General features: G+C 36.5%; 1 protein-coding gene across 1 annotated transcript; it reads left to right on the top strand.

Moving 5' to 3' along the window:
• The first annotated feature begins 170 nt into the window (after positions 1–170).
• On the top strand, positions 171–11,171 carry ZNF800 (zinc finger protein 800). Its single transcript, XM_008940221.1, has 4 exons — positions 171–281; positions 2,610–2,705; positions 6,370–6,513; positions 9,418–11,171. Exons 1-4 carry the CDS (start codon positions 221–223, stop codon positions 11,169–11,171), a joined length of 2,055 nt encoding a protein of 684 aa, XP_008938469.1. The 5' UTR covers positions 171–220.
• Positions 11,172–14,038: the final 2,867 nt, after the last annotated feature.

Here is a 14,038-nt window from a genome sequence, read left to right as displayed (position 1 = left end):
CTGTTGCAGAGGGCGTTGTGAGACCTGCCGTAAACAATGGAAACTTGTGCGCGAGGGGTGCCGCTGCCTCCTGGCCTGCTCCGGCGGTCCCGGCGTAGGCAGCGGGTGTGAGGCCAGCGTCCTTCTCAGCCGCTTCGCCTTCGGGCGTGACAGTTATTTGCTCATTTTGGCAGAAACGAGCTGCTGGATGTAGAAGGAAAGTAGATCGTGCGCACGGAAAATGCCTCTAAGTGATAAGTGTTGCCAGACTGACCACCATCACCATGGATGCTGTGAACCAGGTATAGTGCTGTGTGATGCTTATTTTACTCATCTCCTTCGTTAAAAGCTTGCAGAAACTGTTGTCATGTTGTGAATGTACGTCATTAGTGACAGTTGTGATTATAAAAAGTTTCTGAATTTTGTTTGGAAACTTTTTTGTATTCTTGAACTGTTCAGGAAGGTATTTTCTCAGTTCCTGCAGAACATGCAATAATCCCAAAGTCACCATGGCGGGGGGGGGGGGGGGGGAATCCTGGGCGGGGGGGGGGGTTGGACTTGATGATCTCTTCCAACCCCTAACATTCTGTGACTCTGTGATCGGGTGGGCATTGTATGCAGTGAGCAGGGGAAGGCACGAAAATGTGTAAAACAACTGGCCTTGTTGTTTCCAGGAAGTATAATAGTCTGATTTTTTTTTTTTTGGTAAACTGACGTTTCTGTCAATCTCTTGCATTTGCTTTATTTTTTTACTTTACATCTTCTCTGATGAGCTTTGATGAAATTTAAGGTCTTCACCTCAGAGGAAGAAAAAAAGACCCTGGTCCGGGAATGTCTGTGTGCTTTTCACTACTGTGTGACATTGAAGATGCCATCAGTAGAAAGTACAATGAATACTTTGAAGGTTCAGCCAACTTGTTAGGCTTTATTTGTGATTGTTTTGCCTACTGTTATAGTTGGTAGCCTCAAAGGAAATTTGGTTTCTTTCTTGTTCCTTTGTTGTAGAGTTTGTTATTTGAATGCTTTTACTTGTGTTTTGAAAAGAAAAGCATCAGCTTGAGGAATTGATAGTTGAAAGCGTGAGCATGGCAACTTCGATAATGCTCCTTTAATTAAGTGCAATTTGAGAGTAGGTATTGTTCAGCTAGCAGAAACATTTCCTTGTGTTTAAGTTGAAATGCTTTTGAGTCATTCCGATGCTTTAAGAAAGCTAAAATACTTTCCTTGCCTTACAAGTAACAGCAAAGTGTTATGTCTGCTTCGTGTATGTCACTCCCCTTGATGTCATTGGGCATTGCACATGCATATTAGAGGCAGTATACAACCCCAAATATACGATTTTGAAGAATAGGGAATAGGCTAGTAGAATACAATATGGCATTGTGTTAGAGATCCCCAAACGATTAGCTGATTTGTAATGGTTGTTAAGTGTTCCTGTGTATAATAGTATATCATGGGGCCAGCATAGTTGAGTGGAGTGTTCACTCTATCACTCTTTTCTTAGACTGCTTTTCTTCTGATATTCTTTTCAGCGTGAATTTATTTATTGCCTTACATCTTTTAGAACAACTTTCCCGTCAAAATGCGTGTACTGTGTTTGCACGTAGTATCTCTGAATGGTGACATACTGTGCCTCTGCTGCCCTTTACCAAAAAGAAATTTCTTAGAGGTGCTCACTGCCTCATTTCAAAATGGAAACCTTACAGTGTAGTTTAGTTAAAAATCAAACCAAATGGATAAGACAGGAGCTGATTAATGAGGTACAAAGCTAGTTTTTTTTTGTCAGTAAGAACTTAAAAGACCTAACTAATGGTTTTGCAAACAGATGCTTAAATAAATGCTCTTACCCATTTAAATGTGGTTTTCCCTCTGGGCAAAGCTTAGTTGCTGTATGCATAAGCAGCAATGAAATGCTGTTAATTTTCATAGGCATAAATACTGCATGTTGGAATAACTGTAATCACCCTCATCAAGAAATGTTTTAGTTTCAGTGGATTTTAGAAAGACTGTGATGTGAAAAGAAACTTCAGAAGTAAGCTATTGCTTCAGCACTTTGCTTGAACCGGAAGCGCTTCTAGAGTGTGGGTTTATTGATTAAAAATTCTGATAATAGCTATTTTTGGTATATACTATGTAGTTATGCTTGGGCTTTTTCCTGGTAATTGCTGCTTTAAATGTGGATTCAGTGCTTAGCTGTGTGCTGGCAACACTGAAATCACACAGTATGCTGTGGACTACAGTATTTGGTAATGCTTTTTTTGTACATCTCCATTTGAACGGTGGAAAACAAGTAGAATGTGCTGGGGAATTGCTTTAATTGATGGAAATTTCTAGTGAGTTAATTTGCTTTTATGTATTTTTATGTTTTTATGTATGATACACATAGCTTTGAATACACATTTGTTTAAATAATCAAAATGACAGCAAACTGTCAGAAGGTATCATGGTTGGGAAATTCAGTATTAACTGGTTTTTAATTCAGTGCAGATGAAAATTTTTGAATAAGGCAACTTTTACTGTAGGCCTGGCCTTTCTTTTTAGCTAGCTTACTGTATGCAGAGAAAATCCAAAACTTAATAAAAGTCATCTGAGTGTTCTCTAATGGCTTATTATCCTTTTCTGTATTTCAGTGCATCTGTTGGAACCTGGTGATCCTCCGTTATTACAGCAGCCAATGCAAACATCAAAATCTGGTATTCAACAGATCATTGAGTGTTTTAGATCAGGTATGTAACTATGCCTGACTCTTATGAAGCTCATTAACTTGTTGTAAGAGTTATGTAGATTTGGTATGTTAAAATCACCAACACCTGACTTTCTACATATCTGCAAACTGTAGGTTTTTGGAATTAGGTGCTGTTCCTTCTAATAATGGTTTTCCTATGAAGTAGTGAAGGTACAGCTCTTGCTGTACAGTTATCTTTCAAAAACATTAAAAGTGAATTGTTTGTTCTGCTTTGTGTTGTCCCTCCTGCTGCTATTAATTAGTTTATCCTAAAACCCCTGAGGTGAAGAGAAAATTTAGTGTTTACCTTGAATTTTTAGAATTACTTTATCATGTTACTTTAAAGGTGTTCCTTAATTGTTTTAGGGAGATCCAACACATAGCAATGAACCTAAAAAATAACAGCTGAGCAATTGGGTGAGCATGCTAGAGATGATTGAAGCTTTTAGTGTTTTCTGGATGTTTCAGTGCTTCTGCTATGGCAAACAAAACATTTTGATTTTGGAAGCCTTGGTACAAGAACACAGCAGTTATTACAAAAATCGAAGCGGCATCTTTAGTGCTACTATGTCTGTCTCCAGCTTTTCCCAGGTATAGCTGTGTTACATATGAGAAGTGTTACCTATAAATCATTGCTGCTATGTTGTGGGATGCATATCTGGGCTGTGCTTTTTAAAGAGGCACAATATTTAAGTTGTCCACTAGTATTCAAACACCTTAATAGAAGAAGAAAAATCTAGGTGTGAGAGTCATTGTCAACAAAACTAAAAAAAGTTTACTATTGCCTGAGGCCCAAGATACCTGTGACAGGCTTACTCTGCTTGAAGCAGATGAATGGAATCTCTACTGGTAATAGCACAAACCAGTTTTAAGTACTGTGTCTCCCAGCTACTTCCAAATTGTTCTTGCTGGCAGGTGCTAAGCTGGTAGTTAACCTTGGCATCTTCAGTCATCTGCAGCAGGGAAGCTGGATAGAAGGCAAAAGACTTAGACCAAAATTTTACTGGTTAGTTTTGAGCAAGGAGCATTTTGAGCATTATGGAAAAACCCTATTTTGATTCTTGTGGTAAAGAACCAGAGATTCAAACTAGAGTGTTGCCCATAACTATTTAAGGTGGTTTCAGCAGAAAGTGCTGTCACCCAGAGCTTTAAGAATAGCAGACTAATTTGGATCTCTTTTTTTTTTTTTTTTCTAAAAATGAAATTGCTTGCTAAATACACAAACTTTGGTGTTTCTGCCAGAGAAATATTTGTAATAGCCAGTGTTCTGGACCAGTCTCTGGTGACTGATCTTACCCTAGTGTCAACATTCACAAATATTAACAGAATTTAATGAAGTATCACCTGACCCACTTAGATGTAAGTACAAAATAGAGAAGGCTTCAGTCAGCTGGAGGCAGCGTGTGCTGGCAGAATACTGACAGCTCGTTGCCACAACCTGCAGTTGGTAAAAATAAGGAGATAGTTATTTTTTTCCCTGCTTGATGTGTCCACAAAATCAATGGATGTTTTAAATCTCTTTGCTGTTCCCAGAAGTCCCTGAAGGTCGACTGTTTAGTTCAAAAGCACCCATTACATTTTTTACTCCCACCACTGAAAAGGCCATAGTTGCATAAGGATGGTTTGCAGCCAGAGTGACGACCGTGTCATCCAGTCTGATCTCCAGTATGTCATAAATCTTTTAATCTCATCCAGTAATTCTTAAGCCAAATAATTTGGATTAGACAAAAAAGCATCAGTCCTGAATGGAAAGGGGCTGAAACATCAGTATAACAGGAGAGAGAATGAGGGACTACTCTTATATGTTTGGGAGAGGGATTTGTGGCTAGGGCATGCATCAACAGCATGGCCAGATTTTTGGGTTATTGTGTGCAATTACCAAATTGGAGGCCTTGTCTTTGAATGATAGTTTAGTAATGTGCTGGAATTTTATCTACATGGAGCATCTTCAGAGTTGTTCAGTGAGTTTTTGTTCAGTTGGGTTTTCTTTGTGCAGAAATTCAAACATCATTTTACGAGATATGAGTAAACAACTTGCTTTTTGGGGGAACTCTTTACAATTTTTAAATTTGGGGTTTTCATCAGATCCAAATATTTGTACAATAGCCTGTAAAAAATAGAGGTCAGAAGAAGATGACCTGTAGAAGAGGTTAGTAACACTTGAAGAAAGAGCAGTGAGAAGCAAAGAAGAGGCTGGGGCTGTGGCCCAGGAGAGGTGTAGGAGGGGACAGAAACTGGATGGTAGCCTCAGATAGTAGTTTGGGTCCCAATTTTAAGCAGTTGTTGAAGGAGGAGGAGACACTGTTCTTTTTTAAAACTCAGTTGTAAAAAAATTTGTAGTACTACTACATATATTTCTACACCAAGAAATAAAAAGTTGTCTTGGAAAGACCTTTTTGTACTGAAGAACTATTAGTTGTTATGAAACTTAATATTCAAAAGGGTTTTGTTTAGGAAATAATTCTGCAGTGTGACTCTGACTTTGTTCTTTAAAAAGAATTCTTAAGTGTCTGTGATGACAGAAAACTTGAACTTCTATTTTTGGCTTGAAGAATGTCTTGATGCCAATGATGTCATTTATTCTTGGCCCAGTTTCGCCCAGCCTCAGCTCACCTTATGGTGCTTTAGGATAGTCTGTGATCGTGCCTGGCCCATCACCTTTGTGTACAAATTTCAGATGTTTTAGCTTGTTGGACTAATTTTGATTTATTCCATTATAAGAAAAAAAATCAAGGTAGAGAAATTAGACAAATTTGTTTAGTATTTCTTTCTAATTTATAGTGGGTAAGTATTCATTGTTTGGTAATCCATTGCTAACCGTAGGCATTATGTTCATAATTTTTGTGATGAGAAATGAAGGATTAGGTTTGAAGTGTAACTTAAACTCTGAGTCCTTTGGTTCTTTAAGCAAGGCAGGAGCTGGAATACATCAGCAATGCTAGATCAAGCTGTATCTTTGTGGGATTTTTTTTGACTATACAATGTATAATAGTCTGGAAAACCACGTATTTTATCACACTGCCTATGTTTTAATAAAAAAGTATCTGACTTAAATTATGTTATTTTCCTTTTTGGAGGCTGAAAGTATGTGTACAGTGCTACTTTCTTGCCTAAGCCTCATATTTTGATCTAGGGTTAGATACCTACCTATAATAGCATTTCTTGACCTGTTAGTTATCCTCTTTGTTTTACTGTACACTATTTTTTTTTTTTAACCTTAGCAGATGCTGGTTTTGCATGAAGTAACTGCATATATCTTGTTTTCTTAGCACTGTTAGGTAAGCTTAAAGAACAGATGCTGCAGACTTCTTTTAGATGCTCTAGGTGCTTATTCTTTCCTGTTGGGCAGTTGTTGCAGCAACTGATATTGTAGTATGAACTCCTTCCTAATGTTAGCTGTTAGTTTTTATATGAATCATCACACTTTCCCTGTAAACCGTAATGTGTATAATTCTTGACAACAGTTATTTTTGTTTTTCTTCAAACTAGACTTGTTTTCATAGTGAAACTTGGAGTATGTATCATAAACTTAGAGCGCAATGGAATAGCATTAACACAAGATAAATTGCAGTTGTAATGTTTTAAGATGCTTCCACTTTCATAGGGATGTGAATTAAAAAATGAACAGAAAACCTTCCCTAAGTGTAACATTTCTTTTATTACAGGAACGAAACAACTTAAACATATCTTGTTAAAAGATGTGGACACCATTTTTGAGTGTAAATTGTGCCGGAGTCTCTTCAGAGGATTACCAAATTTAATTACTCATAAAAAGTTTTATTGTCCTCCAAGTCTCCAGATGGATGATAGTAAGTCTTTCTAACTGAAATATTAATAAAGCTGTCTGAAGTTGAGAAATTTACCTTTCTGTACCATTTATACAAACTCATCAGAAACAAAATGGAAAAAAAAGGTGGCATTAAATTTCAATAGTAACATATACAGATTGCTTTTATGATACTAAAGAAGCTATGGCACTGACTAAATATCTTAACATCATTGACACTGGCAACTGTGAGCCATGTCAATGTCATAATTTGATAGCTAGTTTGTACATCCAACCTTTTAATGAAGATTGTAACTAAATGGTTTTTATTCCTTCTTCCCCCTCCTTTTTTTTTTTCCCTCCCCCTCTTTTCCTGTCAAAGGTACCAGAATGTATGCCAAAGGACTGGGAAATAAATCTTGTAGAAAAGTGTGGATCTAACAAGGGTTTTCAGTTTTAGATCAGCATAGCTCTAATGGGCTGCAGCTGGTTCAACATCCACAGGGTTCTCCTCTACTTGGGAGACGCTCAGTGTCAGGGACAGAATCCTTCAGTCTTACTGTGAAACACAGGCTGAATTTCACCCTGTTCTAAGAACCTGTGCTTCACTAATAACTATCTCTTTCCCACAGCCTCACCTCACCTTATGCTACTTCAGGATACTCTATGTGATCATGCCTGGCCCATCACCTTTGTGTACAAATGAAACTTTATTATTAAAAGAAAGTAATTTAAATGATGAGTTAAAAAATAAAGAAGTATTAGAAGTATTTTAAATGGAAAGGTTATTGAAGTCTCATTGTGGTGATGACTTTTTTTTGATCTGTGTAAAGCTGAATAATTTGGAAATGTGCTAGCATTCAAAAATGTCTGGTAAAGCTTTTGATTATCTTCATCACTTGACTAGATCAGCATAGATGCAGTGAGGATTTTTCTTTCCTAATTAATTAGGAACGAACGGATATTTATGTAGGTGATTCTTTTCCCACATTGTATCAGCTAGTGTTGTGATGAGAAGGTGGGAGGACTAGTACTGTCACCTTCCCTAAATGAGTGTGCTTGGCCAGTGTCAGAGTAACAAAGTTTCTCTGGGCAAAGGGATGAGCTGTATTTCTGATGCAAGGTTAGAAGTGCACCTGACTTAGATGCAAAAGTCATCACCCTGAGTAGAGATTACGCATCCTACCCAGCACCTGGCATTCTGGCCTTCACTGAATTGGCTGGTTAGCTTTCACATATCACTGTTCACTAAGAGGGGTGTAAATGAAGTGAGTAATACTACATGCTCTGAATAAAACCATATACATACTTAGGTTTTATATAAAATGGGGTATGATGGTTGTTCAGTAAAGTGGGATTTTTTTCACTAAATCAAATTAAAAGATAGTGAACAAGAAGTAGGAATAAGAGTTGAGCATCCACACGGTGAAAAATTCCAAAGGCTATTCCCTGATGATGTTTGAGGTGTATTATGTTGTATTAAGTTGTTAAGTAGACTGAAAACGTGCTATGAAATGGCCAGGACTTCTTACCCTTGATAAAACCTGTGTAGGTAGTCCCATTTAAAACCCCCTGCAAAAGCTGTTAATAATTCAGTGTTAAAAGATGCGTTCTGAGCAACAAAACTATATTTCTTATACTGACACTCTTCATGTATTGCTGGCACTGTGGAAGGAACAACCCTGATTAAGCATGAGGTTTTAATTAACTGTTACCAGGAATCATATCTTCAGATCCTTGTGGATAATTTTGGACTGTGTCATCTCAATGCCTTAGCTTTTTGCTGTAGCACTCTGGCTTCCTAGTTAGGGTAGTGCAGATGCTTAGCCTGTTGTGCTGGGAACTATGCTGGCATTTAAAACCAGGATATTACTGAAGCCTGTAAAGTCATGAATAACATGGAGGTAAATGGGGGTAATAATTTGTTTTTCTTTTTTTTTGCCCCTCATAATAGGAAAACTGTGGAATATCCACTAAAATTAACGGACAATAAAACTACCAGTATTTCTGGTAAAACAAAAAGCTTGCCTTTTAACACCATGGTAGCCAAGAATAGAATGTTTTAAAAGCATTTCAGTAAACTTTTTGGAAACCAAGTGTATTAAAACCATACTTTAAAGGAAAACTTGAGCTTGAGAAGTTTACTAGCATCAGATGAATAAGGAGAATCCCTGTATGCTTCTTTCTTGCTTTTTAAGTCTGCTTCAACTCAGTATTAGAGCAGAGCACAGAATGGACTTTAGTGAAGTTATTCTTTCTTAAAATTAACTACTTTGGCTGAGTTTTTATTGTTTTGAGAAATTAGTAGATTTTTTTTTTTTTCCCCTGTGAAAAATACAAGATTTTTCTGTCCTTAACATTTACTTTCTTATTGTATCACTGAGCCTCTTAGCTGCTTTGGTATTACTGAAAGCTTCCCCTGCCCCAGAAGTTTAAGTTCTCTTATCTGCTTATATCTTCATGCAGTGCTCAGGTTACACAGATGTCTCATTCTTTCTTAAGGACTGTTCAGAATTCACAGCTAAGAGCTTATTTCTAGAATTAGGCTGCTTTATTGAGAATGCCTGTTTCCAGCAGTAGGAAAATAGGTTTCTGATGATCCTTCTGGCGTAGCTGCATACCTGCAGAACAAGCTCTGTTGTATGATGTTATTTTTGCAAGTGATACAGATTTTTAAAGATCACTTTTAATTCCAGACAAACTAATTTTTAGTTTAGGTGGCTTTCACATTAGCACGCTAGAAGCTTTTGATAAAAAAGTAACTCGTACAGATATAATAACAACAATTGCTGAAAGCCTCTGAATATAAATAGTCAGAAAAATAGTACAAATACAGGATTTGTGCAGATCTGGTGACCAAATTGACAGAGAGGTTAAAAGATACTTTGACGTTTAAATAATTTGACATTACCAAATAATTAAAAAACACCTTTGCCTCTTTTTGCAGATCTCCCAGATATAAATGATAAACAGAGTCAAGCCATACATGACCTCCTGGAAGCAATCTATCCCAGGGTAGATAAGCAAGAATATGTAATCAGATTGGAACCTATAGAAACTAATCAGAATGCTGTATTTCAGTATGTATCGAGGACTGATAGCCCAGATGAGAACACAGAAAGCAGTAATACCCCTGACCAAGCTCCAGTACAGATACAGGAACCCAGCACTGAGCAACCCAAGACTGTTTCAGCTCCAGCCCCAATCCCAGCTGGGGAGACTGTAGAATTACCTCCTGCTGATCCCGTTACAAACAAGGTGATACCTACTCCTGAAGAACAGCCTCCAGCAGTAAATCCTGAGTTGGACTCCCTGGATAATTCTGATTTTGGCCACCAGCTGATATGTTGCCTTTGTAGGAAAGAGTTTCATTCCAGACGCAGCGTACGCCGGCACATTCGAAAAGTGCACAAAAAAAAGATGGAAGAGCTGAAGAAGTTCATAGAGACAAAAAGGAAACCAAACCAGTGCTCTGCGAAAGGACGAAATAAAAACGTTCTTGTAACGTTGGGTAGAAGTTGTCCCGTGTGTTATAAATCCTTTGCCACAAAAGCCAACGTAAGGAGGCATTTTGATGAAGTTCATAGAGGATTAAGAAGGGATTCCATTACTCCTGATATAGCTACAAAGCCCGGGCAGCCTTTGTTCTTGGATACAGCTTCTGCTAAAAAATCTTTTAAGACCCGAAAACAAAAGTCGTCTGCGAAAGCTGAATACAATTTAACTGCATGCAAATGTCTTCTGTGCAAGAGAAAATATAGTTCTCAAATAATGCTGAAAAGGCACATGCAAATTGTTCACAAGATAACTCTTTCTGGAAAGAACTCTAAAAGAGAGAAAGGACCCAACAATACTGCCAATGGCACAGAAATAAAAGTTAAAGTTGAACCAGCAGATTCTGTAGAACCTTCACCCCCTTCCATTGCCCTTTCTCCACAGAATGAATTAAAGGGAACAAATCATTCAAATGAGAAAAAGAGCACATCGTCAGCACAGAAAAATAAAGTTAAACAGGACCCTGAAAACCCTAAATCAACTTCTAAATCAGCCTCTAAATCAACCACTAAATCAACCTCTAAATCAACCAACGCATCTGCTGCAGGTGGCCAGCAAAAAACCAGGAAACCAAAACTTTCAGCTGGCTTTGACTTCAAGCAGCTTTACTGTAAACTCTGTAAACGCCAATTTACTTCTAAACAGAACTTGACAAAACACATTGAGCTGCACACGGATGGGAATAACATTTATGTTAAATACTACAGGTGTCCCCTGTGCTCTTACGAAACGCGTCGCAAACGTGATGTGATAAGGCACATAACTGTAGTTCATAAAAAGTCACCACGCTACCTTGGAAAAATAACTGCAAGTCTAGAAATTAGAGCCATAAAAAAGCCAATTGATCTTGTTCTAAACAAGGTGACAAAAAGAGGCCCTCAGAGGGATGAAACAAAACAGATCGGTTCCAAACAGGATGTCACCTCTAATTCTCCCAATAAAAAGTATGAGGGAGCTGATGTTGGCATTGAAGTAAAAGTAACAAAAAACTTTTCTCTGCACCGATGCAATAAATGTGGGAAAGCCTTTGCCAGAAAAGCTTTTCTAGAACACCATAAGAAAACCCACAAAGCAAATGTATCTCATTCACCTGAAGAAAATAAAACCAAAGGCAGAAGTACAAGATCTAAAGCTGTTGTCTGGTGAGGAAGAAGAATAAGTGTTTTGTCTTTTTTCCTTTTTTTTTATTTTTTTTTAAAACCACACCAACAAAAACACTGCCTTTTCTTTGCTGTTGTTTGTATTGCTGGAAACAGATTTTTTTTTTCCTTAGATTTTACGGTTTAGAGGCTTAAATACTAAGATAGATGTCAAAATTGTTTATTAAATTTTGTTTTTAGAGTTTTGGAAAAGCATTCATTTCTAAATTTGTCATTGTATGAAGTTGGAGTAGAATATAGATTATACTGAGTCAAGTCTTTGGATTGTCTTAAGGCATCTATTGTAATCAAGCTAACATACATACATTTCTGAAATAGTAATTTTTTTAAAAATTAGCAGTACTTTTGTTTGGTTTGAATAACTTAACCTGTTAATTAACTTCTCTGTGACCCAGTTGAAGAAGTACTAAAGTACTACAGTAAAAGCTGTTGACAGAAAAAAGTCTCTATGACCTTATTGGGGTTATCATTTGTAAGTGGTTGTTTATTTTCAACTTTAATGTGTATTGCCTATGCCTTCTTAACAAGAGGACATAGAACATTTGGGTTTTTTTTTAATTTAATTTGGGTGATTAATTGCTTTGATTTAAAATCAGTATGAGTTAGGTGCTTACAAGCACCTTTAAAGTCGTCACATTTAGAATTTGATTCCTGTAATACTTATTTATATAAGCCCAAGTTTGGAAACTTCCAGTCATTTATTTTATAAAGCATTCAAGTCTCATCAAGAATTTTTTGTTTTAAGCCTAAATATGTGTAGAAGTGTGTCCAAGAATTTTCTGAACTTCTGCTTATGTGGTTTTTTATCTGCTTATATGGGTATTTTTTTACACTTGGGGGGGGTTGTATTGGTAGTTTCTCAATTTTATATAGCCTTCATGTTACAGCTGGCCTAATTTTAAAAGGACCTTCTAAAAAGAAATCATGTATGCAGTCAGTTGGTATTTCAGAATGACTGACTGATGCCTGAAGGTTGGGGGATTGTACAAAAAAAAATGTGATTAAGAGAGTCAGTAGTGATACCTGTAAGAATTTTAAACACCCTTATTCAGAATTATCTTTCTAGCGTATTTGGTGAAAAGAAAACCAGATATATGTGCCTTGTTCTGTATTTCAGCTCTGAAATGCTGTTTCCCAGGAGGTGATTTGCCATGAGTTCAGCTTTGATAGTGAATTACCTTCCAGCTACGTTAAGTTGTAATCTAGTGCTTTTGTGACTTTGTAACAAATCCTGGCTAAATAGGGTGGAACTTCAAAAATGAATTGTGCTGGACCCCGAGTTATGCTGAATTTAAGAGGAGGAGAGATTTCTGCATTTTGATCAAGAATTAAAAATTTAGCCTTTTAAAGTATTTATTTTGTGTAATTTAAAAAAAAAAAAAAAAGAATTATATGGGTAAACTCAAAGTATTATTTTATTCCCATTTCTCCTCAGATGGGTTCAAGTGATGCTTGGAAAGTTTGGAGCTCAGTTGAATGGAGAGGACTTTAGTCTGTTGTCAGGACAGCTATTATCTTGAAAATGGAACTGTAAGGAGGAAATAATGTTCATAAGCTGTTTTATTACTAAATTGATAACCTTTTGGACTGCTTGTTAGGACAGTGCCTCCTCCTAAAACACTGAAGTGGTTGAAATACACATGTGCTTCTAAATTAGCAGTTACCTCTATGCAGATGAACTTTGATGCAGTATAGAACAAAATTCCTAAATCAGAAAAAATACAGAGACAAGTTAATGAACAGCAGCTTTGGAAGAAGATTTTTGTTCCTCATACAGGAAATGTTCTTCAGAGAGCTCATTGTGCATGCTGGTCCTCCCTGCTAGTGCTAATTGATGAACAGCTCTGACTTTTGTGATATCCTACTTTGGCAAATGTTGTGTTATATACTGTTTTAAATTTATTACAAATGAATGTATAAGAGCAAACAATGTAGTGTATATTGGCTGAATTGTACTAATTTTTAGTATTTGCCATAACATCAGTTTGTTCATATCAACTAATTTCTCAGTTCTGGGACATTCTGAATTTCACTGTACTGAAGTTGCTTCAATGATCTCCATCTTATTTCCATATGTCATTCATAGGAAAACTTTGTGAACATCTGGGAAGTTTACAAGAGTATCCACATTCCTCTATTCTTTATTTTTTTTAAAAAAAAAGTTTATACACAAGCACTTTAATGATAGTTACAGTTTATTTTTCCAGTTTATTTTTTGAAAGATCAACACACTAATGTTAATATGAAGGTAGTGAATATTTGCTGATGTATTATAGACAGACAATCTGTGCACAACCACTTATAATGTTAGCAGATTTCATTAAATGTTAATAGAAAGGGAGGATAGTATGGGAGAAACTCAAAATATTTTTTCTCTCAAGATGGTGAATGACCACTATAGGTAGCATTTGACTTTGTCTAATTTGGAAAAAGTTTTAGATACCTTTGTTTTAACCTTTTAATCAAGATTGTAGCGAAACAGTCACATGCCTGCCATTATGAGATTCTTGGCAGGTTTAATGCGTCAGTGGTTTGGTTTTTCATTTTGTTTTACTTTTTAGAAAATATTTAGTGATTTGTGTCAAATTGCTACGATTTGAAAGGTATTGTACATCAGAAGAAATACCATGTTTTTTTATATAGGTTCACTCCCTTACTTAGGGAGGTGCCTAAGTAAGGTGTTCATGTATACTTTTTGTATAAAATATATCTAAAAATGTTGATCACAAGATCAGGAGTAAAAATGCTTTTATGGATAGAGAAATCTTTGGCCCTGTTAGTGCATTGCACTAAAAATACTGTGAATGGGAACTGGACTGTAGCTGTTGCTCAAAATGTTCTATATTGAATGTA

This window comes from Merops nubicus, unplaced genomic scaffold (genome assembly GCF_000691845.1).
Source record: "Merops nubicus isolate BGI_N331 unplaced genomic scaffold, ASM69184v1 scaffold37065, whole genome shotgun sequence".
NCBI lineage: Eukaryota > Metazoa > Chordata > Aves > Coraciiformes > Meropidae > Merops > Merops nubicus.
This window is presented reverse-complemented; position numbering and strand designations above follow the sequence as displayed.